The sequence below is a fragment of the Schistocerca nitens genome, chromosome 3, assembly GCF_023898315.1.
Source record: "Schistocerca nitens isolate TAMUIC-IGC-003100 chromosome 3, iqSchNite1.1, whole genome shotgun sequence".
In the NCBI taxonomy this organism is placed as follows: Eukaryota; Metazoa; Arthropoda; class Insecta; order Orthoptera; family Acrididae; genus Schistocerca; species Schistocerca nitens.
In genome coordinates this window covers 744,895,305-744,923,003 of record NC_064616.1, presented here as the reverse complement: position 1 = coordinate 744,923,003, position 27,699 = coordinate 744,895,305, and the positions used below count along the sequence as shown (strand labels likewise).

At 39.0% G+C, this 27,699-nt stretch overlaps 1 protein-coding gene across 3 annotated transcripts in view; it reads left to right on the top strand.

The window, feature by feature from the left end:
* The window catches only part of LOC126248723 (succinate--CoA ligase [GDP-forming] subunit beta, mitochondrial), a 93,709-nt gene that overhangs the window by 59,829 nt on the left and 6,181 nt on the right, over positions 1–27,699 (top strand). For all 3 annotated transcript variants that reach the window (XM_049950030.1, XM_049950033.1, XM_049950031.1), the window contains exons 6-8: positions 16,175–16,355; positions 17,861–18,119; positions 27,083–27,217. In XM_049950030.1, the coding sequence (XP_049805987.1) occupies positions 16,175–16,355; positions 17,861–18,119; positions 27,083–27,217 (575 nt within the window). The remainder of the gene's footprint in view (positions 1–16,174; positions 16,356–17,860; positions 18,120–27,082; positions 27,218–27,699) is intronic.

Below are 27,699 nucleotides of genomic sequence, written 5' to 3'. Positions count from 1 at the left end.
TATACTATCAAGAAAAGTACGTAGCTGCTGGAATACTTAACTTTAATCCATAATTGGTGAACATTGGTCTGACTGTACATGCATCCCAAGCTAAATAAGAAATGATAATGGCGCCTTGCTAGGTCGTAGCAAATGACGTAGCTGAAGGCTATGCTAACTATCGTCTCGGCAAATGAGAGCGTAATTTGTCAGTGAACCATCGCTAGCAAAGTTGGCTGTACAACTGGGGCGAGTGCTAGGAAGTCTCTATAGACCTGCCGTGTGGCGGCGCTCGGTCTGCAATCACTGATAGTGGCGACACGCGGGTCCGACGTATACTAACGGACCGCGGCCGATTTAAAGGCTACCACCTAGCAAGTGTGGTGTCTGGTGGTGACACCACAATAACTATCTAATTTTCAAGCAGTTTTGCATTCAACCTTTTGATGATGGCACAAAGAGACTTTGAGAATGAGCCTGTAGGAACAGGTTTACAAAATGCTTTTCGAGTAGACATAGCAGTCTTGACCTGTATATGCTGTGGGACCATAAGCATCTCACATATGCCTTTTACTTTGACCACAGTTCTTTTAGTAGTGTTAGTATTTACTTTACTGGGAATGTTGAAATTTAGGTCCTTTGTAACAATGAATTTTCATCATAAGAAAGATTAATGTCCGTAATATGAACTACTCTATCTCAAAAGAGTGTTTGTTAACAGTGACATCAGTAGTGTTAGCCAGTGTCTGCCACAAGTGCCCATAGTTTGTGGTTGTGCCTTCTAGCAATAACATTGTGTTCCAAGAAAAGACCATTACTAATCAAATCATATAGATCACAAACAAAAAACCAGTAAGAATGTGTGACAAGGGATTAGATAAGTCAGTACCTGTAGTCTCAGCAAAGTGTCTGAATCTATGCACCATGTAAATTTTGATTTTTATGAATTGATGTCCACATTTTATCTTGACACTACGTGCACTTAATACCACAATTAAATTTAAGTTTTGTTGAATTTGGGATGAGACCACTCACTAAAGAGTTTTTATTGAAATTAATTTGTAGTCAACTATAACCATCACTTGTGTTCTGAAGCCGTATAACAACTTGGCCTCCCTAATGACCCAACTTGCAGTGAAATAATATAAATGTGATATAAAGTCGTGATCAGTAGTTCTGCATACTGGCTGACTGGGTCGCAATGGTAAAAGTCAGACGTGAAGCAAGGAATGACTTTATTGTTCATATGATGTGTTTTGGATATGAGACTCTTGCAGTCTATCAAGCCAAGAAACAGCTTCATGTTGTTCAAGAAAATCCATGTAAGCTACAGCACATGCACACCACGTGCAGTTTTGGCTAAAATAATGCTTGGATATTAACCCTTTCATGGTTAGAATTTACCTATAATTAGCATGTATTTTAAAAATAAAAGCTCAAAACCCATGTCCCTTTGCGATAAATAATACATTTTCACTACCAAAAAAATGTAATCTGTTTGATTTTAAAAAATTGGTGAAATGGTACACATGTGTTCCATGAACCTAACTAGCTCCATGTTTCCATGTGAACCTATGATTTTCAGAGATAAATGTTTAATTTTAGAATTATTTTATCAGGATGGCAATTGTTGAAAAAAATATAACAAATCAGCCCCAAAACACATTTATTCTCCTGACAATGAAAAACATGAAATATTGCACACAAGTTTTCAACATAACATTTGAAGATGGCTTTGGCATACGACACACATCAATGTTTTCTGTGGCATATACAGGGTGGTCCATCTGAAGTATCAGATGAGATTATCTCAAAAACTATTCATTGGGTACAAATAGTGGGTAAGACAAGTTCGTGACCTCAAAGGGGGACATCAAATGATACTACACGTGACCCCTGCCCCCTTGGGTGGGGCGGGGTGCAACTTTTAAATCTTACATGGAAACCCCCATTTTTTTCATTGCAGATTCGGATTCTCGATAAAAAAGTAATAAAGTTTTGTCTGAAACAATTTTTTAAACCATTGGCAGATGGTGCTGAATCTGAGAAAAATTAAAATTGGGGAAGAACTCCAATTTATTTAGAATGATCCGAGAAGGATGCATCAAATCGATACAAAATGTGCACCAATTATTTCATTATGCCAAATTAAGCTATTTTTTTTTTACAAAATGTAACCTACCCACCACAGTTTTTGATGGAAGGAGGCGGAATGGCATTAAAATCTCGTTAGGGAAGTCTTCACAATTGCATTACTCACCTGACTGTGGCGCTACCGTGGCCAAACTGCGAACTATGGCTCAGTATAACGGTCGGTGCAATGCAGTCAGACGTCACTTCACTTTCAAATTGTGAACCGTAAACATCAACTGATGAAAGTAAATTATTCTTTAGCGAAACGTGGCTCACTATTCTCCTACAGAGATTGTTGATATGATGATAATTTTAGGTGAATGCCATAACAATTACACTGAAGCTGTGCAATTGTATGTGGAACATTTCCCAAACAGACGACATCCAAGCGGTCACATTATTCAAAATTGCACTCAATGAGCTTGAAGTGGATACATGCACTGTCGACTTCGTCATCGCAAATACAATGAAAATGAGGGTTGTACCCTTACTTTTCTCGCCTGTGTTCAACTGGATCCTGAAATTAGTAGTCGCGCGATTCAGAGACAAACTGAAATACTGAAATCAACTGTTTTGAGGATTTTGAAGGCACATAATTATCATGCGTATCGTATCACACTGACACAGGCATTAACGCTGAAAGATATGCAAGTATGCGTGCATTTTTGCCAATGGGCCTTGGAAATGATAAGAGGTGACAATGATTTTCTTAGGTGCGTTATGTTCGTTGATGAAACCACATTCAAAAACAATGGCTAATTAAATCGTCATGATTGTCATTATTGGTCCCCTGTCAATCCACACTGGCACAGACCCATTGACAATCAACACAAATGGTCGTTAATGGTGTGGTGTGGAATTTTAAACGGTTACTTGATAGAACCGTATTTTTTTGACCGAAATGTTACTGGGGAATCTTATTTACAACTTGTCCGCGATGATTTGTTAAAGCTAATGGAAGATGTTGATTTAGAAACTAGGCAACGAATGTGGATCCAACAGAACAGAGCAGCTCCCCATTATGCTAAAAATGTGCAGAACGTTTTAAATTTATGGTACCCTGGTCGGTGGGTAGGACGCGGCGGACCAATTGAGTGGCCTCCAAGTTCACCAGACCTAACATCTCCTGATTTTTTTCCTTGTGGGGTTTTTTAAAAAAATTGTTTATGAAGGACAGCCCAAAACCAGAAATGACATGGAGCAACGCATTCGAAGAGCGTGTGCAGCCATACCACGGGATGTGCTGCTCAAAACTGTGGACAACTTTCGCAGATGTTTGACTTTATGCATTGAAGCAAATGGGGATAATTTTGAACAATTTCTTAGTGGATAATTTCATTAATTAAGCACCCCAAATTGTGAGAGGCAAGGGGACTCACACTATAATGAAGCACCCCATGGGAACATCATTCTACTACCTCCATGTCATTGCTCCTGGGTAACGCTAAAAGTAGGATATAGTACATTTTGTACAAAAATAGCTTAATTTGGTGTAACGAAAGAATTGGTGCACATTTTTTATTGATTTGATGTGCCTTCTTGGATAATTCTAAATAAATCAGAGTTCTTCCCCAATTTTACTTTTTTCTCGATTTCAGCGCCATCTGTCATCGGTTTAAAAAATGTTTCAGACAAATCTTGATTACTTTTTTGTGGAGAATCTGAGTCTGCAATGAAAAATGGGGGTTTCCATTTAAGATTTAAAAGTTACCCCCGCCCCACCCAAGGGGGTGAGGGCTGCAGATCACGTGTAGTATCATTTGATGTCCCCCTTTGAGCTAACGAACTTTTCTTACCCACTATTTTTACCTGATGTATAGTTTTCGAGATAATCTCATCCGAAACTTCAGATGAACCACCCTGTATGTCCCATTACACACAAATTATGTACAAACTAGCAGAATTACTGAGGTATGTAGTAATGTCTCAAAATAATGTCAGTGGTGTATAAAAAACAATTAGTTACTTCAGGCATTCTTGGAATAGAGAAGATGGTGATTTTGTCTTTTCCTGGAGACACACACACACACACACACACACACACACACACTCTATAAATGCACACACCTCAATATCATATGATCACTTGCAGTCTTCTATATATCCACCCAATGGGGACGTAGTATTTTTCTCCAAGTTCTGAAAGCATCTCGTTACATGCTGGCACTAGAGGGCTATGAGACATTGATGTCTCAGTACTTAAAACTGTGTATTACTTTAGTGGTATATGTGTCACATCAATGACAAAAGGGTTCAAAGACCCTTTGTTCATGCATGTACAAAACGTAAAATTTTACCTCTAAATATTTTGAATTTTAGCAGCATAAAATTAGCAATTAAACAGTTTTGTTTGTCTGTTGTTTTTACTATGATACTACTGTGTTCGTAATGGTTAATTTAGATACAACTGTAAACATAATTAGTTTTTGTATAACATTTAAAAAAGATGTCCTTTTTCATTACCCTCATGGGAAACCTTAAAGTAATAATATTAGTGAAAAAGCAGGCTAAGCCATTAGCATAAGAGAGTGAGAGGGTACTGAAAATCTCGCATGGTGCACATGCTTGTAGCTAAGGTGGCCTTTGTAGGCCAGATTGAGGTGGTTTACTGGCTTGGCAGAATGCAAACTGTTCGTCTTGACTTCCTCTACACCACTGTGGTGTGTCGTAAACAGTTATTGTTTACACCCTATATAGTACTGTAAGAAAGATGGTTCACAACTATTGAGTAAAATTTATGACTGCATCATGATGTAAAATAAGATCAGCCAATTTTGGTACAAATACAGGTGGCTGTTGTCATGATGAAGAACTCATGGAGAGGGGAAAAAATTCCTTACTGGTAGTGCTAACCTTTGAGTACTTTTGGAGTGCTTGACCCTGTTTTACTTCTTCATGCAATTGCTTACACAAATTTGTTCTTTTCTCCTCTCTCACTGTGATTCGGACTGTCAATCATATTCATTTATGGTACCACACATTTGAGATATGGAGGACCATCAAACAGTTGTATAGTCAGCAGAGAAATTGTTTGTGATATATTAAACATCTTACACAAGAAAATTCAATAAATTTATGTCTATTTAACCAAGTACTTTATTCATTGCAGTATCATTTTTTGTATTGTCTGATTCAGGTGACCACTGATTAGTTTTATTCAAACATGATTTTTCAATTTAGTTTGAAATAATATTATTTGGGGCAATTTGTTGTCATTGAAATAAAAGCAGGGTTAAATATCTCAAGTTTTGAAAGAGATTAACTTGAAGGGTATTTTTATTAGTCCAGGAATAAATGATTGTGCAAAATGAAAACTTTAAGAAAGAGGAACTGTGATATTGATATTGCTCCCAGTTGAAAGTTGCATCAGTGTGTTGCCGTACTTTTGTAGATACTCACCACTGTCCATAATTTGTGTGGCACTGAATAACACTCTTTCATTTCCAGCCAACACATCGCAGCTAATTTTATCATTGTTAATTCATTACATGCTTATTTGTGTGTGCACAGGTAACATCAGTTTTAGCTATGAATTACACAACAGAAGAAATATTTTACAGCTATTCAGCTGTAATGGTTCTACAGAAATGGGGAATGCAGAAGATGTGTTAAAGAGAGGTGTGTCTGTTGCCTATCGTTAGTTAAACTGTTCTGTTTTCTGACCCTCATATTTTGAGGCAATAAGGGGTATCTTATGTTTAGGCTGTGGCTTGAAACTGAATGATTCATTTATCAGTGTACTGTGCCTTTCCTCTTCCCAACACGATTTTCTCATGCAAGTGGAATAGAGGGAGATGGGAGGACAAACTGAAATGTTGCTTATATATATCTTGTGCAGTATTTATTGTGATTTACTAAAGAGGGTTGCCGGAGGGAAAGAGAATACACACAATACTTCTATTAAGTATATTAATATACATATCAGCATAATGCCATACAACATACACAGTGTTTGTTATTAATGAATCAGCACCCACATAAGTGTTTGTTTTATACATTGCATAATACAGTGTAACTGGTATCTTTTTGGAGACTGCTTGTACCTTTTATGGTCATAATATTACTTGTTTATGTAAGTAACATACTTTGACAAGCTTAAATAACAATTCATGTGCAACCTCACCAGTTGTAATTCTCACTGAAAAGAAAAAAAACATCCTGGATGCTTTTCACTGCTATATACAGGGTGTCCCAAACTTTTTGGGTCAAACTTAAACAGGTGATAATGGACCCACAGCAGATTGTATTCAAATAAGGAACCAGTGGTCGGAAATACATTTTTATTGTGTTATGGGCATGTACAGCGTACACCGCATAACAACAATGTAGCTCATAGTACTTATTCAAAGTGACGATTGCCAGTCTCAATCCATGCACAGCAATGGTGCTTGAAGTTCTGCTGCACTCTCTCAAAGATCCCTGGTGTCTGTTGTATGAGGAGATAGGAAGCTAGGACCCTAGGAAACAGGTCATCATACATTTCTATGGGGGTTTCATGCACCCACATCTTGACATAGACTCAGAAGAAAAAGTCCAGATACGTGAGATACAGTGATTGCACTGGCCATGGGGCAGGACCTCCCCTTCCAATCCAGTGATGAGGGTTTGTGTTGTTCAGGTGCTCATGAACATTAACATCAAAGTGGACTGGTGCACCGTCATGTTGAAACGGCATCCTTTTGTGGACAACATGGCATACAGTCTCCGAGAACTGTGGCAGCACATCTCACAGGAACACCAGCTAATGTGAAATGGCCTCCTTTCATGGACAACATGGCCTACAGTCTCCGAGAACTGTGGCAGTACATCTCACAGGAACACCAGCCAATGTGGACCAATCAAACGGGAAGGCAGCAAATAATGTCCTATTAAGTGATCTTGGATAATGCCTGACAGAGAAGTGTTGCTGGTGGCCACCAGTATATGTGATGTGGGGATTATCCTCACTCCAGCAATGGCTGTTGCAGCTGTTGAAAACACCATAACAGGTGAATGAGGCCTCATCCGTGAGCAATACAAACTGTACAGAGTTCAGCACTACAGCACTGGGGTGGCAAATCCATTTAAAAAGTGAACGTGGGACTCAACATCTGTTTGTCCCTGTGCTTGCGCACTTGTTTTTTATGACAAGGATGTAATACCTGCTGCACCAATACTCTCCACACCGTATCCTTTGAAATGGATACAGAATGAGACTTTCACTCTGCAGAGGAGTGTGTGCTGATATGAAACTTCCTGGCAGATTAAAACTGTGTGCTGGACCGAGACTCGAACTCGGGACCTTTGCCTTTCACGGGCAAGTGCTCTACCAAATGAGCTACCCAAGCATGACTCACGACCCGTCCTCACAGCTTTACTTCTGCCAGTACCTTGTCTGCTACCTTCCAAAGGTCCCAAGTTCGAGTCTCGGTCCGGCACACAGTTTTAATCTGCCAGGAAGTTTCATATCAACGCACACTCCGCTGCAGAGTGAAAATCTCATTCTGGAAACATCCCCCAGGCTGTGGCTTGGACATGTCTCCACAATATCCTTTCTTTCAGGAGTGCTAGTTCTGCAAGGTTTGCAGGAGAGCTTCTGTAAAGATTGGAAGGTAGGAGACGAGGTACTGGCAGAAGTAAAGCTGTGAGGACTGGGCGTGAGTCGTGCTTGAGTAGCTCATTTGGTAGAGCACTTGCCCGCAAAAGGCAAAGGTCCCGAGTTAGAATATTAGGATGATGCTTGTTGGGAAAGCATTCTCTGTACAATCATGCTGCTTTACAGGCACTACATTCTGCCACACTGTACATTTAATGCATGTCTGCCAACTCTCATGATATTCCATCTTTGTTTATGTGTCATGCGCTGTACACAGCAGCACGCCTCACCATGGACACACCACAAGCTGTCTAATGCAATGGACAACTGACACCAGGTATAGTGGTATACGTGCAGAACAGGTTAATGTGCTGGTGTGATGCATGCTGCTGTCACATTACACACATGCTGTGGACTAAGTCTGTTTGGTGGTAAGGTGTGTGTGCTGTTTATCACCTGCTGCCTCTTCCAGTGTACAACAGGCAACTGGGATCACTGAGAGAGTGCAGCTGAACTGCATGCACTGTTGTATCATGTGAATCATGATGGGGGTGTTGCTTTGAACAATTACTATGAGCTATGTTGTTGTTATGTGGTGTATACAGAGTGTGTCTATGATACAATAAATATGCATTTCTGACCATTGGTTTCCTATCTCGGTATAATCGCTTGTGGACCTACTATCACCAGTTTCAGTTTGACCCAAAAGGTTTGAGACACCCTGTAGAAGTACAGAAAGTGATGACTGGTATCCACAAAAACCCACAAATGATGATGACTATATTGTCTTCTACGTATGCTTTGGGACATGGTGGCTGTAATGTGCCTGGAATGGAATTTGAAACGTCAGTGGTGTCATACCCTTTCACTCCATCTTGTTATGTAGACAGCTTTTGATACACGTAGCACGAGAAGACTGCTTTTAGTATTCTTATAGCAGAATGTGAAATCAGTAAATGCCTATATTACAATCCTTGTATGTTGTACAAACTGTTTATACACACTCAAATGTAGCTGTTAGTGCTCTTAGAACAAAAATTGGTCAAAAACTATGTGAGAAAGGTTTCTTGATTATTGTATCTCTGGCATTATGTAGGCAGTGGAATATATTAAGAAAATAAAAGTCAGAGTAAGAAAGAAGTACTCTGTGTATAGTAAAACATTTTTTAATAATTTAAGGAGTAAAGTTAGCAACTCACCAAATAGTAGACACACTGAGTTTTTGCAAGCCACATAAACAACACTGAGAACTTTGATAACTTTTGGATGAATCCTTTTTGTGATCTATAGAATAAACATACATACATATGTCCACACACGCCTGTATGCCTGCAGTTTTTTTATTTTTAAGAATGCTCCTAGTTTTTGTGGTCATGATATTACTTGTTTATTTAAGATGCTCCCAAAGGTCCACAGGTAAAGATCATATTAAACAGCAAAACATCTTGAGCAGGAAACAGTTTTTTTTTTGTGTGACTCGGCTGCCACAATGTAGCAGTGTGGGCATGTGTGTGTACATATTTGTTTTTGTGTATGTATACACTATTCATCAGAAAAAGCATTTGCCCAAAAGCTGGCAATGTTCTCAGTTTTGTTTATATCCCTTTTGATGACTCAGTTCCTCTAATATTCAGTGAGTTGTTACGTTTACTCCTTAAATTGTTTACCTTCCACCAGGACTTCCCAAAACATTTTCTAAGATTCTCTCAGGGGTTCACAGGTAAAGCTTATATTAAACATTGTAAGCAGGAAGCAATTTTTTGTATCTGTAGTATGTAAAATAGATAGCTACATAAGGAATTCCAAAAACCATTAAAACATAAATGCAGTATTAAGACAACTATTTTAGCAAAATAAGTTACTTTTAGGCAGCATAGAAATTTCATGCAAAAAAACAGTCTACACTGGTATTTAACCCCTAGGACGCCCAAGCCTTTTTTTCTCACTTGGATGCCTAGGGGGGGGGGGGGGGGGGTGGGTTCGAGTTCGGCGAGCCCACAGGTATTAAATAAGTTTACTGATGAAAAATTGCAACTTTCAAAACATTTTATGTATTTTAACTAAGGCATCGGTTTATAAATGTTGTTAATTGTTATAAATATTGGATTGAGTGAATAAAAAATTGACATAATACAGATGTGTTCATATACAATAGACTACTCTGAGTCCTCAACTTCAAGGCAAGAGACACACTTCACAATTTTTTGTGAATGTGTGTTACACACATGTTTACGACACTGTCCACAATACTGTTTTGGTTTACTTAGATTGTTGTACTTCTGCTTCTTTGTTTTAGCTTCTCTTACACAAATATGGCACCGACCTTTCCCTGCAGGAGGCTGAAGTGCTTCTGTTGTCACTTCTTTGATTTTCTTTTGTAGAATAGTCTCCATTGATTGAACAATTTGGTTAGATAACCCTCTTGCATTGGCACTTCTTTCTTCTACCTGCAATTTCACTAGTTCCATCCCAGCTTGCAGAAGATAAAGTTTCTGTTTGTTGTGTTTCTTTTCCTTTCATCTTGGATGTTGCTGGATGAACATGGTGGTTGCATTGATAGCACAAATTTCAATGAGAGAGTAAAATACAGATAGAGGCCATCTCTTTGTTCCCCTCTTGCGGGTGTACATACGCGCCATTTTATCAGTGGTATCAATTCCACCTTTAGTGGAATTATAATATGCATTTATCTCGGTTTTATTCTTCTCTCCTCCAACAGTGCCTTTATCTTGGTGCATTGTTGACATCATCAGTAAGTTTTTACTTGGTTTTGTTTTTGCTATGTAGGACACCAAAGTTACTGGAGGACTACTTGTTGATGGGTCTGTGAACAAGAACATTGATGAATATAGCTCTCGATTTGATGTGTTCTTCATTATGTCTGGAATATGCTTCCTGTTTGACTGGAGAGTTCCTACTGTTGTAACTTTGTAGTCTTGGTATAACTCTTCCGCCAAATCCACCGATGTGTAGTATCAGTCTGTAGCAATATCTTGACCAGTATTTTTCACTGGTGCTACCAGACGTTTGACGACAGTTGCTGAACCCCATTCTTCTTTCGACAAATTCTGAACATTACCTACATAAGGTTCCATATTCAAGATGTATCTGTCAGCTGCATCGGACATCATGCATGTAAGGATGCCATACTTGCCCGGTTTATCCTTCATAAATACTTTGAAGGGGGCAGCGACCTCTAAACAAGCTGAGCATCTCATCAATGGTGAGGTGGACCCCTGGTTTATACAGTAGTGGAAACCTATCATTCACTTTGTTGGAAACATCACGGATTGCTGTGAACTTGTCTGCTTCCCTTCTTAGCTGGCGGGTACTTTTGTCATCAAATCTTATGATTGCAATAAGTTCCTTGAAATGTTCTCTTGCCATAATACCCTTGTAAACTGGCCGACCCATTAGGTCTGACCAAAGATCGTGTACACTGGCAGAATTGTCCTTATTTGCCCCCATAAGTATCAGGATTCCTATAAAGGCATACAATTATTTCTCATTAGTCAAAGTAACATTTCACCTAACTGCCTCTTCATTTGAATGTTTTACTATTAACATCCATGATGTCAGGAGTAAGAAATAACTTCAAGGCTTTTCCAGGTGAATGGCAAACACCAGCTGGAGTTACTCCTGCCTGCTCTCTTATTATATTAGCAACAGACCTCCGAGGAATTCTAGGCTGTGTGGTTACGTACCTTCTTCCAGACTTGGCCATAATGACATCCTGATGGTCACTGCCTGAAGCTGCACTATCTTCATCTTCTCTAACATCCACATCACTTTCGCGATCTGAATCATACTCCATAACACCATCCTCATATTCACTCCCGAGTCAGAATCTTCATCTAAAATTTCAGTCAGAACTCTTTCTAAAGGTGAGTCATGTATTCTTTTAGTCATTTCTAAGTCTGCGTGTGAACAGTAGGGAACTGCACTAACTCACTGCAAGTTTACAAGATAAATAACAGCTGACTGACATCAACAATCACTTCCTCTGAAAGTAAACCCATTGTTGTGAATGTCAAGAATACCAACCAACAAGAAACTAACTTGCATTGTTGTCCTACTAAGGGAAATTTTCTATAGCATGGAAGCCTAAGGGGGGGTTTGTTGGACCCATAATAAGTTTTTCTTTTTTCTTTCAAAGCAGGAATTTTCTATAAAATATATTGACACTAACGTTTCATAAAATAGCCAACAAACAATAACTCAAAGGGAATATGTAGTATGAAAGTCACTTGGGCAAAAGCAGGGGACATAAAAAAAATTGTGGGTTCAACGAACCCCCCCCCCCCCCCCCCCCTTAGGCGTCCTAGGGTTAAGTGCGGGTATTTTGTGTGCATTTAAGATGTTCATTAATGTCACCAGGTGATATAATGTGTTCTGCAAAGGTGTATCTATGAATGAAATTACTCACTTCCAGAATTTCATGTTTGAAAGAACCAGCTTCTGATTTGCATTGCAACTATACTTCATCTTTTGACATTAATATGGTATAGGATAGTTTGCTATTCACTACATGAAGTGGTATTGAGCAGTGGACAGAGACATTAAAAGTACATTTAAAAGTAGATTAAGCTGTTGGACACAGTTCCTCTTCAGATTTAGAAAGAAACACACACATGGCTGCTTTTGTCTCAGCCTGGAGACCTAAATCAGGATGGTAGGATAGAGCATGAGCCTCCATTATTATGAATCTGAGGCTAATTTATTTAAAAATGCACTACTTAATTTGATTTATACCTAGTGTACAATGCCGGAACACTTTAGTTGAATGAGATAGTTAAAAGTTCGACGTTGTTCATTGCATCTCTCCAGATGGACTTGAAGCTTGCAGCATATACAAGAACATCACGAGACAACCTTCAAGAAGGGAGAAAGTTATGAGCTGGAGGAGGAGGAAGAGGATGAGGATGAGGAGGAGGAGGAAGAAGAAGAAGAAGAAGAAACGAAAGGGATTTGTGGCTTTACCAGTGACAAGTACTGGTAACTTCAGTGTCTTCACTGAGCTTTCCAGTATGGCAAGTTTGATTTTGTACTGTGCAGGCCTTGGCAGGCATGAGTGTGAAAACTAGTACTGATTTGTCTGCATTTAATATTTCACACTCTTGATTCTATGGTATAAGGAATACCAAGACACCAGTTTTCATGGAAATGACATCTTCATTCACTTTTTTTTTTTTTTTTTTTTTTTTTTTTTTTTTTTTTTTTTTTTTTTTTTTTAGTGAGCAATTCCACTACCAGTAAACACAGTAAAATGTTCTGGTTTCATCTTACTCGCTTACCTGAATTACTGGTACATGTGGAGAAATTGTTGCAGTCCCAGCTTTGTGTATCAAATGAACTGAAACATTTTCCAGCATATCTGTCAACTTTCACTTTCTGGAACTTTGTTGCCCCCCCCCCCCCCCTTACAAACAGTGTGTTCAGGGTCTTTTCATTTCCTACAGTGCTTCACAACAATGAAGATAGAACCCTAAGAGCCTTTGTAATTATATTTTTGACAGTATATTGTTGTAGTTCTATGTGACTTGCTGTTACTCAATAACTAAAAATGTTTTTTTTTTTAATTCATATTTCTCTAATCTAGTGTGCGAATCTCTAAATGCTTTACTGTATGTAAATCAAAATGATGTTCCTCCACTAAGCACTTTTTCACAGCTGAGGAGGTGATTGGGAAACATGGGCTGCTATATCGGGTGAAGAATGCGTTCAGTAACTGGAAGTCGTCAGTGCAGCTAGTAGAAAAGTATTTTGTTTCTTATTTTTTAACTACAGCAAACACTTTCTATTGTCTCCTACTAAGTCTCTTATTATCAGTTAACAAGCTTGTATAAGCATACTGGAGCTTCTAAAACATTCTCTGCTGTGAGGGAGACAATACAACGTATGCAAGATTGGAGTATATTAAGTGAGAGATACTTTCTGTAATGGAAAATGTAGGATGGACTCATAGTAAAGAATAGCTTGCAGCACACCACACCGCATAGAGGAGGCATTAAGCAGTGGACAGTCGCTTTTAAAAATAGACTGTTAGATACTTTTTAGCTGTCGGACCAAACCTTTCATCAGGCAAATAAAACGTGTGGGTGTGCGTGTGGTCACTGTCATGTTAGGGCAGTGTGGCCCGCCTGGGTGAGTAATAATTTTGGCTGGGGTGGGTAGTATGGATACAGACGAGATAAGGAGTGGGGAGGGGAGGGATAGCAGTGTAGCATGGGGGGGGGGGAGAATGCTGTAATGGTGCCTGTGGTAGTGTGCAGAGATGTATGGTGGGAACAGTACAGTGGGCTGCTAGGTCAAACATCAGGAGGCTGTACTTGGGAGGAGAGTGCATTTGGGGGGGGGGGGGGAGAGGAGAGGAGAGAAGAGAAGCACAGAAGGGGAAAGCACTATGCTGGGGTGGGGAGTAGAAGTCATGCGTCAGGCAGGAGTGGAGGAAGGGAAAGGGGTAGAGGGAGGTGGAGGATAGGAATTAGTGAAGGTTCAGTCCAGAGGATTACGGGAACAAAGGGTATTTTTCAGGGAGCATTCCCATCTGAGCAATTCAGAAATACTGGTATTGGTGCAAAGAATCCAGATGGCATAGGCTATAAGGCAAATGGCATAAGCTGTAAGGCAGTAATTGAAGTCAAGCACACTATGTTGGACTCCATGCTCAGCAACTGGGTAGTCCAGCTTTCTCTTGGCCACAGTTTGGCAGTGGCTGTACATGAGGACAGAGAAGTTGTTAGTTGTCGTGCCCACATAGAATGCTGCACAGTGGATGCATCTAAACTATTAAGACTACATAGCTGCTTTTGCACGTGGCCCTCCTTTGATGAGGTAAGATATGCCTGCAATGGGACTGGAGTAGGCAGTAGTGGGAGGGTGTATGGTATAGATCTTGCATATAGACCTGGAACTGAAAAGTGCTTGGGGAAGACTCTCAAAAAAGCATTTTATCATCATGTTGCAGCAGTTGTGTATGATTCAGTTTATCAACAGTTAAATGGGAATTTACTGCTAGTTGCACAGCTAACTGTTTTTGTAAAACTTTTTAATACTGCGTGAGATATACTTAAAATATTTCATGAAGCTCCGCACATTAAATGGAAGCATCATAGTAAGAGACAGTGCCTCAGCTGTATGAAAATGAAATAGTGCTGTACTGCAGATTCAGGTGAAGCCATCAGCCTCTCCCTCTACCCCTTTCCCTCTTCCACTCCAGCCTGACGCAATACTTCTACTCCCCACCCCAGCATAGTCCTTTCCCCTTCTCTACTTCTCTCCTCTCCACCCCCCCCCCCCCCCCCAAACACACCCTCCTCCCAAGTACAGCCTACTGATGTTGGACCTAGTTGCCCACCGTACTGTTCCCATCATACATCTCTGCACACTACCACAGGCACCATTACAGCATGACTTTTCATAGCACTTTTTCGTATGATGTCATACCCGTGAAACACCCGTATTTGGCTCAGTTTGTTACTTTTATTTATTGCTTTTTTGATGTAGTTTCTTGATGCACACTATACTGCTTGTAGTTTTGTAGTGAATTCTGTTCACCTGTTTTATTTTGTTGTGAGTTTGTTTAATGGTTACCATCTGTTCTTTTCTGTTGGCAGTTTCTCTTTGTGATTTTCTGATTGTAATTTTTCTGTGTTAATGGTTGAGAGAATGTAACATTGCAGAGGCATCTTGGTAGGTACTTTTAAGAGTGTGAATTCTCCAGCCTTGTCTTTCGTGGCATTTAAGAGTTCTTTTCTGAACCTGTTTCACCCACTTGATATTGGGAACTTGAACTTTGTTTTCCAGCCCTAAAGAGGGAGCAAAGGGTGAAAAGAGTGAAGGTTGTTTATCATGAGTTAAATATAGCTGCATATTCATTTGTTAGAGTTTGAGTGTGGTGTGTGGGGATTATATTTCTCTAGAGGTCTAAAATTTCTAAAACATCTGTAAGTTCTAGCCTCAGATAATTATGTGCTCACAGTGTAGTCCTATTTAAGAATTTTTGATTCCACGTAGTGGAGATATGACATTTATAATTTGGCTCTCACATCTTGCTGGCTTGATGACTAAAATGGTAGATGATGACGATGACGACGATGATGATGACGATGATGGCTATAGATATTTCTGTTTGGGATGCTGATAGTCAGGTCAGATAAACTTCCTTGTTCTTTATTTTCTGTGGTGGACAATTTGTGTTTGACTTCCCAGTGAAGAGCCATTTATTTTTTGGCTCTGTAGCAGTAGTAGGAGTAGTAGTAGTTGTTGTTGTACTACCTAGCTGCACAGCTACAGCACCAAGCACATTATGGATTCCCCTTTTTTCTGTGCTTGAAACTCTTCTATTGTGATTATGTCTCCTTGGAGGCGAGTATTTATATTTTTCTAGAAAATAACAGACCATTTTTACAGTTACTTAAGAAGTGAATATTTGCAAAAGTCTTCTGTAACTACTTTTTGATGATCAGAATTTCTTGACTTTTTCAGGGAACACAATGGTCCAGTTATTGTTGCGTCACCGTCTGGTGGCACAGATATTGAAAATGTGGCAGAAAAGACACCTCATCTTATAAAAACTGTACCAGTTAACATATCAGAAGGTGTAACTGATGAAATGGCTAATAATATAGCAAAATTCCTCGGATTTGAAGGTGCTAAAGTAAATAAGGTGAGACATCTTTCTAAAAGAAATAAAAAAAATTAGTAAACTAGATTTTTCTATGACTGAATCTCACTTTTTGGTGGAAGACTGTTGAGATAGGCAGTTTTATCATTACATTCAGGAAAAAGTGGTCACAGGAGAACAATCCCTCTCTCTGTCTGTAAATGCTGACCAGTCCAAACCAATGACTTGATTACTGAGGGACTCGTCAAGAAAGGTGAAAACAGCTGGGTTATGTTGTGGCGTGGCCCCACCATGCATGAAACTCCAGTGCTTGTGATATGGAGACTAATTATTCTGAATCCATTCAGTACTGACCACTCCCCACATTATAAAAAAGCGTCTTAGGTTTCTGATCAATAGTGCAGCTCAGTCAGTTTTGTGGATTGGTGTGGTAATGCACAACACAAATACATAACCTAGATCACTAGCTCTGTTCATGGAAGGAAGGGTGGGTGGGTGGGTGGATGCTTTCAGCAACTTCTTTAGAGGCACAAAACAAACTCAAATTGGAAAAGATTCAGGAGGATTTTGGCCATTAAATATCAAAAGGAGCCATTTTGGTGTTTGCCTGAAGAAAGGTATGGAAACCATAGGAAACATCAGTGTGGATGGTAGCAGCAGTCTCTCAGATACAAACTAATTGCCATAAGCACTGCTGGAGCACACTGTCATTTGCAAAACTAACAAAGTGTAAATGATCTCCGTGTGGATCAATACAACCAATGTTAAACCTTGAAACTTACTGGCGGATTAAAACTGTATGCTGGTCTGCGAATTGAACCTGGGGTTTGTCTTTTGCAGGAAAATATTTTACCAGCTTAACTAACCAAATAATGAATTTCTATCTGCTGTCACTGCTTTATTTTCATCAGTACCTCATCTTCTCATTCTAAGAACATTAAGTCTTTCACCATCAACAGCCAATAATTAAAAAGAAGCTAACTTTGTATTTCTGGAAAAAAAGTTGAGTTCCAAGTGCTTGCAAACAAGAGTGGCATTTTAATGAAGAGGGATTGAGAGATGAGCAGCAGTAGACTTTGACCACACAATCCAATTAAAATACAATTATGTGTACTGTTCATTGGTTCTCTTTGTGGTTCTCTTTGATGTAACTTTGAAAGAAGACTGCTAGTGCAGTGTTTTGCTGTTGGCTATACTTGAAGACTTTACAATGAGATCTACTAGCTAATGACACTAATTGAGATATTAATCATACAAAAGTGTGAAAAATTCATGTGCTAGAAATATGGAAATAATGACTGCAGCAGTCTGAGCTCAACACGTAGTAATATGGATTCTGACAGGCACAATTCACCTTTCAGAAGTGTATAAACGTGTCACTAATTACCATCTCACTTACATAGTAAATCGTGATCAGTTAGTTTCATGGCCTCTCTAAGGACAGGTATCTTTTTCACTTTATTTTGAGATATTTCATTAATATAATTGTTAAAAGAAACTGTTTATGATAATCTTTCTTAAAGTTGAAATTTTTGTACATTTAATAGGCTGCAACAGAAATTAAAAGGCTGTGGGACTTCTTTCTTAAAGTGGATGCAATTCAGGTGGAGATAAACCCTCTGGCTGAAACTGTTGAAGGAAATGTTGTTGCAGTTGATGCAAAAATCCAGTTTGATGACAATGCAAAATTTCGACAGCAAGATATTTTTGCACTTGACAACACCTCTGAAACTGATCCAAGAGAGGTGCAAGCAGCAAAGTATAATTTAAATTACATTGGAATGTCGGGTAACATTGGTTGCTTAGGTAAGTTTTCTGGATGAACGGATGCAAAATCTGTTGTATGATAGCATAAATTTAAAATAGATGTAGTGGATTGTTATCATAAAGTGCAAACTTTAGTTGTATCTTTGTGACACACACTTGAACATATAAAATTTAAATCTTGATTTGTAACAATATTATGAGAAGGGAAGTTTCCACTCACCATATAGCGAAGATGCGGAGTCACTGATAAACACAACAAAAAGATTTTCACACTTAAAGCTTTTGGCCAATGGCCTTTGTCAACAATAGACACACACACACACACTCACACACACAACTGCAGTCTCAGACAGCTGAGTGTGTTTTCAGTTGCCTGAGACTGCAGTCGCGTGTGTGAGTTGCATTTGTATGAGTGTATGTGTGCGTGCATGTGTGTCTATTGTTGACAAAGGCCATTGGCCGAAAGCTTTAAGTGTGAAAATATTTTTGATGTGCCTATTGGCGACTCGACATCTCCGCTATATGGTGAGTGTCAACTTTCCTTCTCATAATATTGTTACATTCCATCCTGAATTTTCCGTTGTTTGATAAATCTTGATTTGTGCGCTTCTAATTAGGGGGCACAGGTATTTGAAAATAAGTGTAAAATGGAAAGTGAAGAGACATCAATATTTTGTGTTATATTTTCTTTTTAAGGCTGGTACAATGAGAGACAATTGGCACAATTGATTATACATCGTTTTGTAATTTCTGATGTTGACAATTATTATTTGGCAAGTAACTAACTTCAGCAGGAGCAGGGAATTAATAAAACTACTGCCCTAGCATTCACTTGTGACATATTTTCCTTGATTAGTAGGAAGATTCAACAGAATAACTGTTTATAATAATTAATCTTTATTAATGACAGACAGACAGTCTGCCGCTCATGGTCTCGCGGTAGCATTCTCGCTTCCCGAGCATGGGGTCCCAGGTTCGATTCCCAGCGGTGTCAGGGATTTTAACCTGCCGCAAGATGACTGGGTGTTGTTGTGTTGTCTTCATGATCATCATTCATCCCCATTACGGTCGGAGGAAGGAAACGGTAAACCAATTCCATTAGGACCTTGCCTAGTACGGCAGTGTGGGTCTCCCTCATCATTCCCTGATGCTCTGTCAAGAAGCATGGGACTTCATTTCCATTTCAAATGACAGACTGTTTCATCATTTATCGCCATTGTCAAGTTCATCTAGAATTATGTGATATCCACATTATGTTGTTAGTGAATTGTCTAATAACTGTCTATTCTTTGATTAGACAGTAAATAATGTAAATATATTGAAAATAATACATTAATTATTGTTTTACAGTAGTTTGACAGTTCTACTCTCTCAACATTAACACATAATGCCATAAGAGTAGAATTGTCAAAGTACTGTCAAGCCATAATTAATGTATTATTTTCAGTATATTTACTTCATTTACTATCTAGTCAAAGCACTGACAGTTATAAAACAGTTCCCTAATGAAATAACATGGATGTCACAACATTCTAGATGTGCTTGACAATGGTGATAAATGCCAAAACAGTCTGTCATTAATAAAGATTAATTATTATAAGGAGCTATTCTGGTGCATCTTTATCTGATGTATATTATGCTGCTGGCCTTAGAGAAGGAAAAAATATCTTCCTTGGTTTGTATTGCACACAGGAGTTTGACAAAATAACATAAACAGACATATAATGTAATGTAAAGCCGTATTTGATATTGAAAATGCTCTAAATCTTTGTGGGACTGGATGCATTTAATTCCTATTTTTAAAACTAACAAAGTGTAAATGAGTCTCTGCTTTGGATCACTGCAACCAACACTGATTCTTGAAATTTCCTGGCAGATTAAAACTGTGTACTGGACTGGGACTTGAACCTGGGAATGGTTGGACGAATCTTATATTTCTCACAGAGGATTTGTTTAAATTCCTTGAAAGGTGCTAAAATAGGATAGCAGGTCATTGACTGTTTCTTTTTCCTTCTCCCATACAATGGATTAATAATATGCACATATGGTAGTTGTGGAATTGAGGGAAGATATATTAGTTGGTCAGCTTCCTCATCATGAGTAGGGGCGTCATGGTCTGGGAACTTGCAATTTTCTCCAGGAAACAAGGCCTCCATCTGCAACATTAAGTGAAAATGGTTGCCTAAAGTGATTACACAGGCCTTATATTTCCTTTCATTGTCAGTATAGAGGCCCACTAAAATCACAATATGACTGCTGAAACCATTAAAACCTGCACCTTTCTTTGCATACGAAAGAAGACAATCTGGATTGCATGCTACATCAGGTATTCTCAGTATATTATCATCTACTATTACAGGGAACAGTGGAAAAGTATAATCCAGGGACAATATTGCATGCATGTATTGATTGATAGTATGGGTAATCTCTTTGTGCACGACAAAAGCCTATTCGTTGCATTTGCCTGGTTTGCAAGAGGTTTGGAAGTAAAAGCTGTACCATGAATGTTTTGTCATTGTAGTTTCTGTTGAGTTTTGATTGCAAGAGTGTCCTTTGGACATTTATTCAGCCTAGCAATCACATTTGTGAGAGTAGTTTACTTTTTAGAGGCAACATTCCTGTATGTTAGGTGGAGGATTAGATAAAAGACTGGCAAATAATAATTGCAAGGCTTTGTTAGGACACTGTCATAGGAATCACTGTATTGTGGTGAACTAATACCAGGTAATAAAACATGTATCTATACTATTCACATCCTGCGTTGTTTAACTGCATGTAAATAATTACATTCAGTGGTCAGAACTGAAATTTTGATGAGCCTACTGGGTACACAGGTCGTCATCGACAGCAGCAGCATCATCAACTATTTGACAGCCACTGCTGGACAAAAGGCCTACTTCTAGAATTTTCCATACCATACAGTCTTCTGTTATACACATCTATGGAACTTTTGCAAGTTTTTAGTGCCCTCTATTTACCCATTTTCCATCAGGTTATTGCCCTGCGCTTTTCTTATGTCTGGAAATCAAAGGAATAACTTCTATGACCCGTCTGACATTCATTTATCTAACAGCATGTTTCGACCATCTCAATTTCATTATCATTATGGTACTCCACAAGTCTCTCATGCCAGTCTGTTTCCTGATTCATTTCTTTTCTTACTTACCTCAAAACTGCCAACATGTATCTCTCCATTGTGTACTCAGGAACTTCCAGTTTCTGAATGGTTTTCACATTATAAGACTACAACTCACTACAATAAATCAAAACTGGTAATACTGAGTCAAAAAGTTCCTCAAAATAAATGGAACCCAAAGGGCCTTTCCATACTCATTGTTCTCTTGAGTAATTTAGATAACGACATGCAAATGGCTGTCTGTGCTATATTAACCTCTAAAGACAGCTTGTTCCTTCACTTGTTTGACGTATAATTATTTAATGGTTCATGATAATTTTAGTTAATATCATGAACGTTACAGTTCAGAGGCTTATATGTATATAGTTCTTTTTAGATATTATCTGTCCCATTTCTTGTGAAGTAGAAAAATTATAGCATTATTACAGTTTACAGAAATTGTCTTCTTTTATAAAAATACTGTAAAAACTTTGTTAGTTTCTTTTTGATAAATTTTCTGCTAACTAATCATTTTGATTCAGTCACCTTCAGGGATTTATCTTTTTCACACACCTTGAAGAGCTTGTACACCTCATCTGCCAATACTTACAGAATGATGTCAATTTCATTATTAACTATTTGTGTTTCTGATTCATCTTGTGAACTATGCGTGTGGTTTGAAAAGTTCTTGGAACGGAATAGAAAAAAAATACTTACATCACTGAAACTTTTTTTAAAATTTTTCAATGTAGTTGCCTTGTAGATTAATGCATTTGGTCCAACGATTGTCCAGTGCCTTGATCCCATCTCAAAAATGCGTTTCCTCCAGGCCTGCAAAATAGTTGTCAACTCTGGCTATCAATTCTTCATTTGAAGTGAATCTTCGTTCATCGAGAAAAATTTTCAGCTTTGGGAAGAAATGGAAGTCTGACGGAGCCATATCAGGTGAATAAGGTGGTTGTGGCAACAATTCATACCTTAGTTTGTGTAATTTTGCCATGCCGGCAGCATGCGTATTTGATCCAGCGTCAAGAGTTGCGGCACCCATATTGCAGGTAATTTTTTCATTTATAGTTCTTGAGTTAAAAAGTGATATACCTTTTCAGATGACATCTGCCATGTGTGAGCAATTTCACGCACTTTCAATCGCCGATCCTCCATGACCATTTTTTGCGCTGTTGCAATGATTTCTGTTGTAGGGACACATCTTGGCTGACCACTGCGCAGATCATCATCTAAGCTCTCGTGACCAAATTTAAATTCATTTGTCCACTTGGCAACAGTTGAATATGAAGGAGCAGAGTCCCCCAGTGTATTCTGGAAATCGGCATGAATGTCCTTTGTCTTCATACCTTTCTTTACAAAGTACTTAATCGCTGCTTGAATCTCCTTTTTTCAAATCACTATGCAGGAACAACAACAGAGCCATGTCACCACTACAACTCTCTTCCAACAGCACTGACATGGTGCATGTTTACAGGCAACAGTCCAATCAATATCACGTGAACAACTCTTTGCGCTAGTGCTTACCTCTCATGGTGATTCCAAGAACTTTTCAAACCACCCTTGCATACTAACATTTAAAAAAGTTTTGGAATGCTTGTGCAACATTTTCTCTGTTGTTAGTTGCTGTGCTGTTTGCCACCTTAATTGAACCAACATTGGCTTCTGTTTTGTTTTCTTCATACTCTTTATTTTACTTTATTTTTTATTTTTCAGTTGTATGATTTTCAGTTGAGTTTTCATTGCACCTTGTCATGTCCTATGTAAGACATTTATTAAGAGTTTTGTTTAATTCAACATATGCTCTTATCGTCATGTTATTGTATGCTTGAAACTTTTCTCATCTGTTTGATAGCTACCTTATTCCGTTTGATACTTTTTCTTTCATGTTCTTCATCCCTACTAAGTCTTTCACTGTTTGAATAGGCATTTTTGTTAAATAATTACCTGTGTGACCTTCATTTTCAAAAACGTCGAATTTTTGCTTAACTTAATGTGGTAGTTCTCTCTGTGCTTTGATAAATTTTAAATTTGCAATCCTGACTACTTGCCTGATTAGTACATTTCTTTCTAGCTTTTTATCTAATTTTACTATGCATCTTATGAGTCTACTTTCACTTGCAATTTGAAAGTGGTTTAACACCGTCACATCATCTCTTAATTATGTGATAAAAAGTTGTCATTTTCATTTTCAGTTCAATTAGTCCTTGGCAGTTCCAATGTCTGTTTCCTTCTGAAAGAATGTGTAGATGATATTGTTGCAGTCCATTCTGCATTTTCCATTCTTTGTTGATAATAAAGCCTTCGCTTCATTATCTGTTCCTCCGTAGTAAAACACATCCTGATTTTAATCCAGTTTGTTGTTAATTTCTTCACCACATTTCTATCTCTCTTTTATGTCTGGTTTTATGTTCTTTAATTCCTCTTTCAACTCTGTTAACCTGTCATCAGGTTCTAGAGTTCTGCTGTTCACTGTTCCCAAATGAAAAGTGGTAGAAGCAGAGGAATTTTAAAGGTATGTGTTACTGTCTAGCTAGCCAAATTTTGTGTTGCAAGGCGTAAGCAAAGAAATAGATGGGCATGCCCTATGGCATGAAGCCATTGGCTAAGTTCTTTCAGTCCAACTCTCCCTATAAGTTTTCGCCAAGGCTGGAATATTGACATCTCAGGAACTCACGAGTCAGCAGGGCCTCTGAGCAATCCTGTTCATTTTACACTAACCTGCCATGGCCTTGGGAGTTTTAAAAGACGTGTGAACAGCTCTAAACCACAGCACACCTATGCTAATTACAGTCTGAGGCAGGACCTGAGTAATTCAGAATCTTAGATCATGGTATCAACATAACCTTTTCACACCCTAATAAGATGCCAGCATTGAAGTGTTGTGACCTGGCTCTAGCTAATCTTGTAACAGCTGCATACCATATAGCTTGTTGAATGTAAGATCAATACTAAGTTGAAAGCAATAAAGTTGGTACAGAGCAAACATTACAACTGCAAGTAATGTGAGCCCAAACCAGAATCGATGAATGAAAGCCACACTCCACAGGGTTACAAATCAAAGTTCAGGTCTATAATGTGAGGTAATAGCTTTATTTCTGTATTTGAGGCAGCTTAACTATGGCTCCAGTAATGAAATAAGGACTGTTTGGTTCATCTGTTATACCAGTTATTTGCTTTCGAGTGTGAGTTTACTGGTGAGTTTACTGACCCGTAGGCATAGAGCTTATAAATGTGGAACTATGAGCCCAGGAATAATATTGTCACTACTCTCCGAACTGTCTTCACATATCAGGAGTGATGAAATATTAGATCCCCTCACTTATATTGGTTTGTGGGGCCGCTAGTACCGGAGGTGGAACTAGGAACAGCAATTTACGAGGGGAGGGTAGGCGAGCATGTCTACCAGTAGGTAGCTCATAGCTAATGGTGTGAGCAAGGCCTTGGGCACTTGTTCTTGTGGCACAGATTTTCTTCAAATGGTGCCTGTGGTTGAATCTCTGTATCTTCTCCGTAGTCCATTGTTATGATGGTCTGGTCAAAGGGGGAGAGGAGGGGGGGGGGTTGAGATGGGTGGAGATTGTAACATTTGTGTCAGTGATGGCAGAAATTAGGAGCTTTGGTGGGTACTGTGTGGAAGTCTGGCAGGCAGCGATCATGACCTGGCCTGGCTGGGAAGCGTAGCTGGCAATGGTTAGTGCTGTTGGATAGTTACTTGGGCCCTGACGAATTCACATTGGGAGTGTAACATAATTTAGTTACTGTAGTCAGAGCTATGCCAGTGTAGCATGAGGTGCTAATATTTGGGCACTAACTCTAACATTGAGAGCTTCTCTTATCTACAACTACACCTAAATCTACATCTACGTACACCATAAGCCCCCATACAGTGCATGGCTGTGACCAGCAGCGTCCCTCTAGAGTCCAACCTGGTGTATAGCCATATGTGAGAACCCATATTAGAGAGCCCATTCAGGGTGGCTGTGAGAACAGGGCTCGCTGAGTCAGGTACAGGAGACTGATAAAGGTATGGTTAATGTGCCTGTGCAGAATCTTCATTGGGAAACAGCGATGTACTGGGGTGGATCTATATGAACAGAGGAAGCATGTCGGAGCTTCCACTGAAGTGGCTGTTGTTGAATTTTGTTCATTTGGGTCTGGAATGTCCTGGTCAGCCACTCTGCATTTGAATTTGATACAGGATGAAAAGAAATGGTGGTAAGATGTGTTATGCCACTTCTTTGGCAAAAACAACAGAGCACATGTAAGCCCCTGTTAGTTACAGCAATGTGTAGTGGTGCCTCAGTGGTGAATAGAGGCACTAGGGCCTGCTTTGCAGCTGCTAAGGTCATTCATGACCACCACCTAACATGTGGGAAATTAGAGAGATAGCATCCACAACAAGTGATGGCATAGACATCTTAGATGGGCCTGCAAAATTGATGTACATGTGGTCTCATGGCGGATCAGGAGTGGGCCGTGGACACTAGATCCGACCGGGTTTGCACACTTTTGGCAGTCATGGACCACGTATTTGATGTTAACATCAATGCATGGCCATAATACAAGACACCTAGCCAACATCTTCATCCTCGATAACCCCCTCTGTGTCTTGTGTACTAGCATGTGAATGTGAGGCTAGAGCATAATTGGGATTACAAAATGGTATTCTCATTTGTAGCCAGGAGAAATACCCTTGAGTGCTGTTGACTCTGTGGTGTTGTGCATTGAGAAACAGGTCCATAGTGCCCTTTCCTTAGTTCTGAGCAGATGGTCTGCTTACTGTGCTGAGTATCTATTTGGAGAGGGCTGACAGCCATCCCCATATGACATGAGCCATAGGCTTGAGGTTACCTAATGTGGAACTATGAGCAATACAGATAATATTGTCATCACTCTCGTGGTTGAGTGGCAGTTTATTAAAAGCAGATTCCTTGTCACCAGTCAATATTGTTGTTTAACAATCAGCTTCGTCTTTGTGTCACTTGTAATCCATTTGGTCAAGAGGATATCAAACTGTGACTCATCGCATGATCTGCAATGTATATCAGTAAGCAATCTGTCCATTTTTGTTCCCCATAAAGGAAGCCAACTACATTGTTAGCTTATGGGTACTAACAGCTACACAGCATGAACAACTCAGTTGGATGTTGTGATCTACTGTGGTTTGTTCCCCTAATCCTCACTAAGTTGCAGTTTAGGTTCTCTTCAAGTTAATTGATAGTCACCTTTTGATTACTAAAGATCAGACTAGAAGTGTCAAAAGTTCACTCCCTTAGAAAAGTTAAGGTGAGGAGGGGAAAGTTAGTTCACTCAGAAACCCAAGTTAGGGTAGATTAGCCAGCTGATGAAGAACAAATAAAGATGGCAGTAACTAGTTATGTGTGCAAAACAATACTGAACAGAAGTATGGTGGCAAACGCCCATGGTGTAGGACGTCGGGATGCTGATACAGGGGCACTGAAAATAGAAGCACTAATTTTAAGTAGAAATTGCAGCAATGTTACTGCTACTACTGACAGTAATGATTATGTTACTGACTTACATGCAGATAATGGTTGTACAATAATTTTAAAATTGAAAGGGGGAGGGGGGGGGCTGAACATCATGCTAAACCATTTATTGGAGATTACATAGAAACTGGGACACTGTGTATTCCAACAAACGACAGGTTATTTATGTTGAAGATCAAAATGTTTATTGACTCTGAAAATGAAAATTTAAAATAGAAAACGTGTCATCTGTCCATCTCACAGCAGCTTTATTCTCAGTGTATGGATTTTTGTTTATTGTACTTTATGATTGTTGTTTAAGAATTGTGATACTTCATTACTGATGTTTCTATGGGTCATGTTTTTAATGTTAATTTTAAATAATTTCTCAGTTAATGGAGCAGGACTTGCAATGGCCACAATGGATATAATTAAACTGCATGGAGGAGAACCTGCAAATTTTCTTGATGTTGGAGGCGGTGTGAGAGAAGAACAAGTATATGAGGCCTTCAAAATCCTGACATCAGGTTAGTTGTAAAACAATCACTGACTGAATTGGTGATAGTTGTCAGCTGACATGCATTATGTACTTGAGGGTAGTCTGGTATGTGATGAATATTTCTCTAATCTTGATGAAACTGTGATCTGTAACATAAGGAATGGGATGTACTCCAAGCAACAGAACTGGCTAGGTACAAAGGCATGGGGGCAAATTCTGTTCCGTCTGTTTTCTTTAACAGTTCCTTTGTCTCTGTGAGGTGAGTGATATCCTATTTTTTTCCTGACTCATTCTGAGTTTTCTAGTCATTCGCCAAATACGTTAAATGGGAGCTGAATTTTGGCAGTGACTTGCAAAGTTACAGGAGAATATCATAATTATAGTCCTCTATCAATGTTGGTCCATTTCTTTCCGTTATTGCTGTTTATTCTCCTCTCACCAGGTCATACAAGCTCTTGCCTCAGGTATGACTTTATACAATTATTTTTTAGGTATGTAACTTTTTGCTAT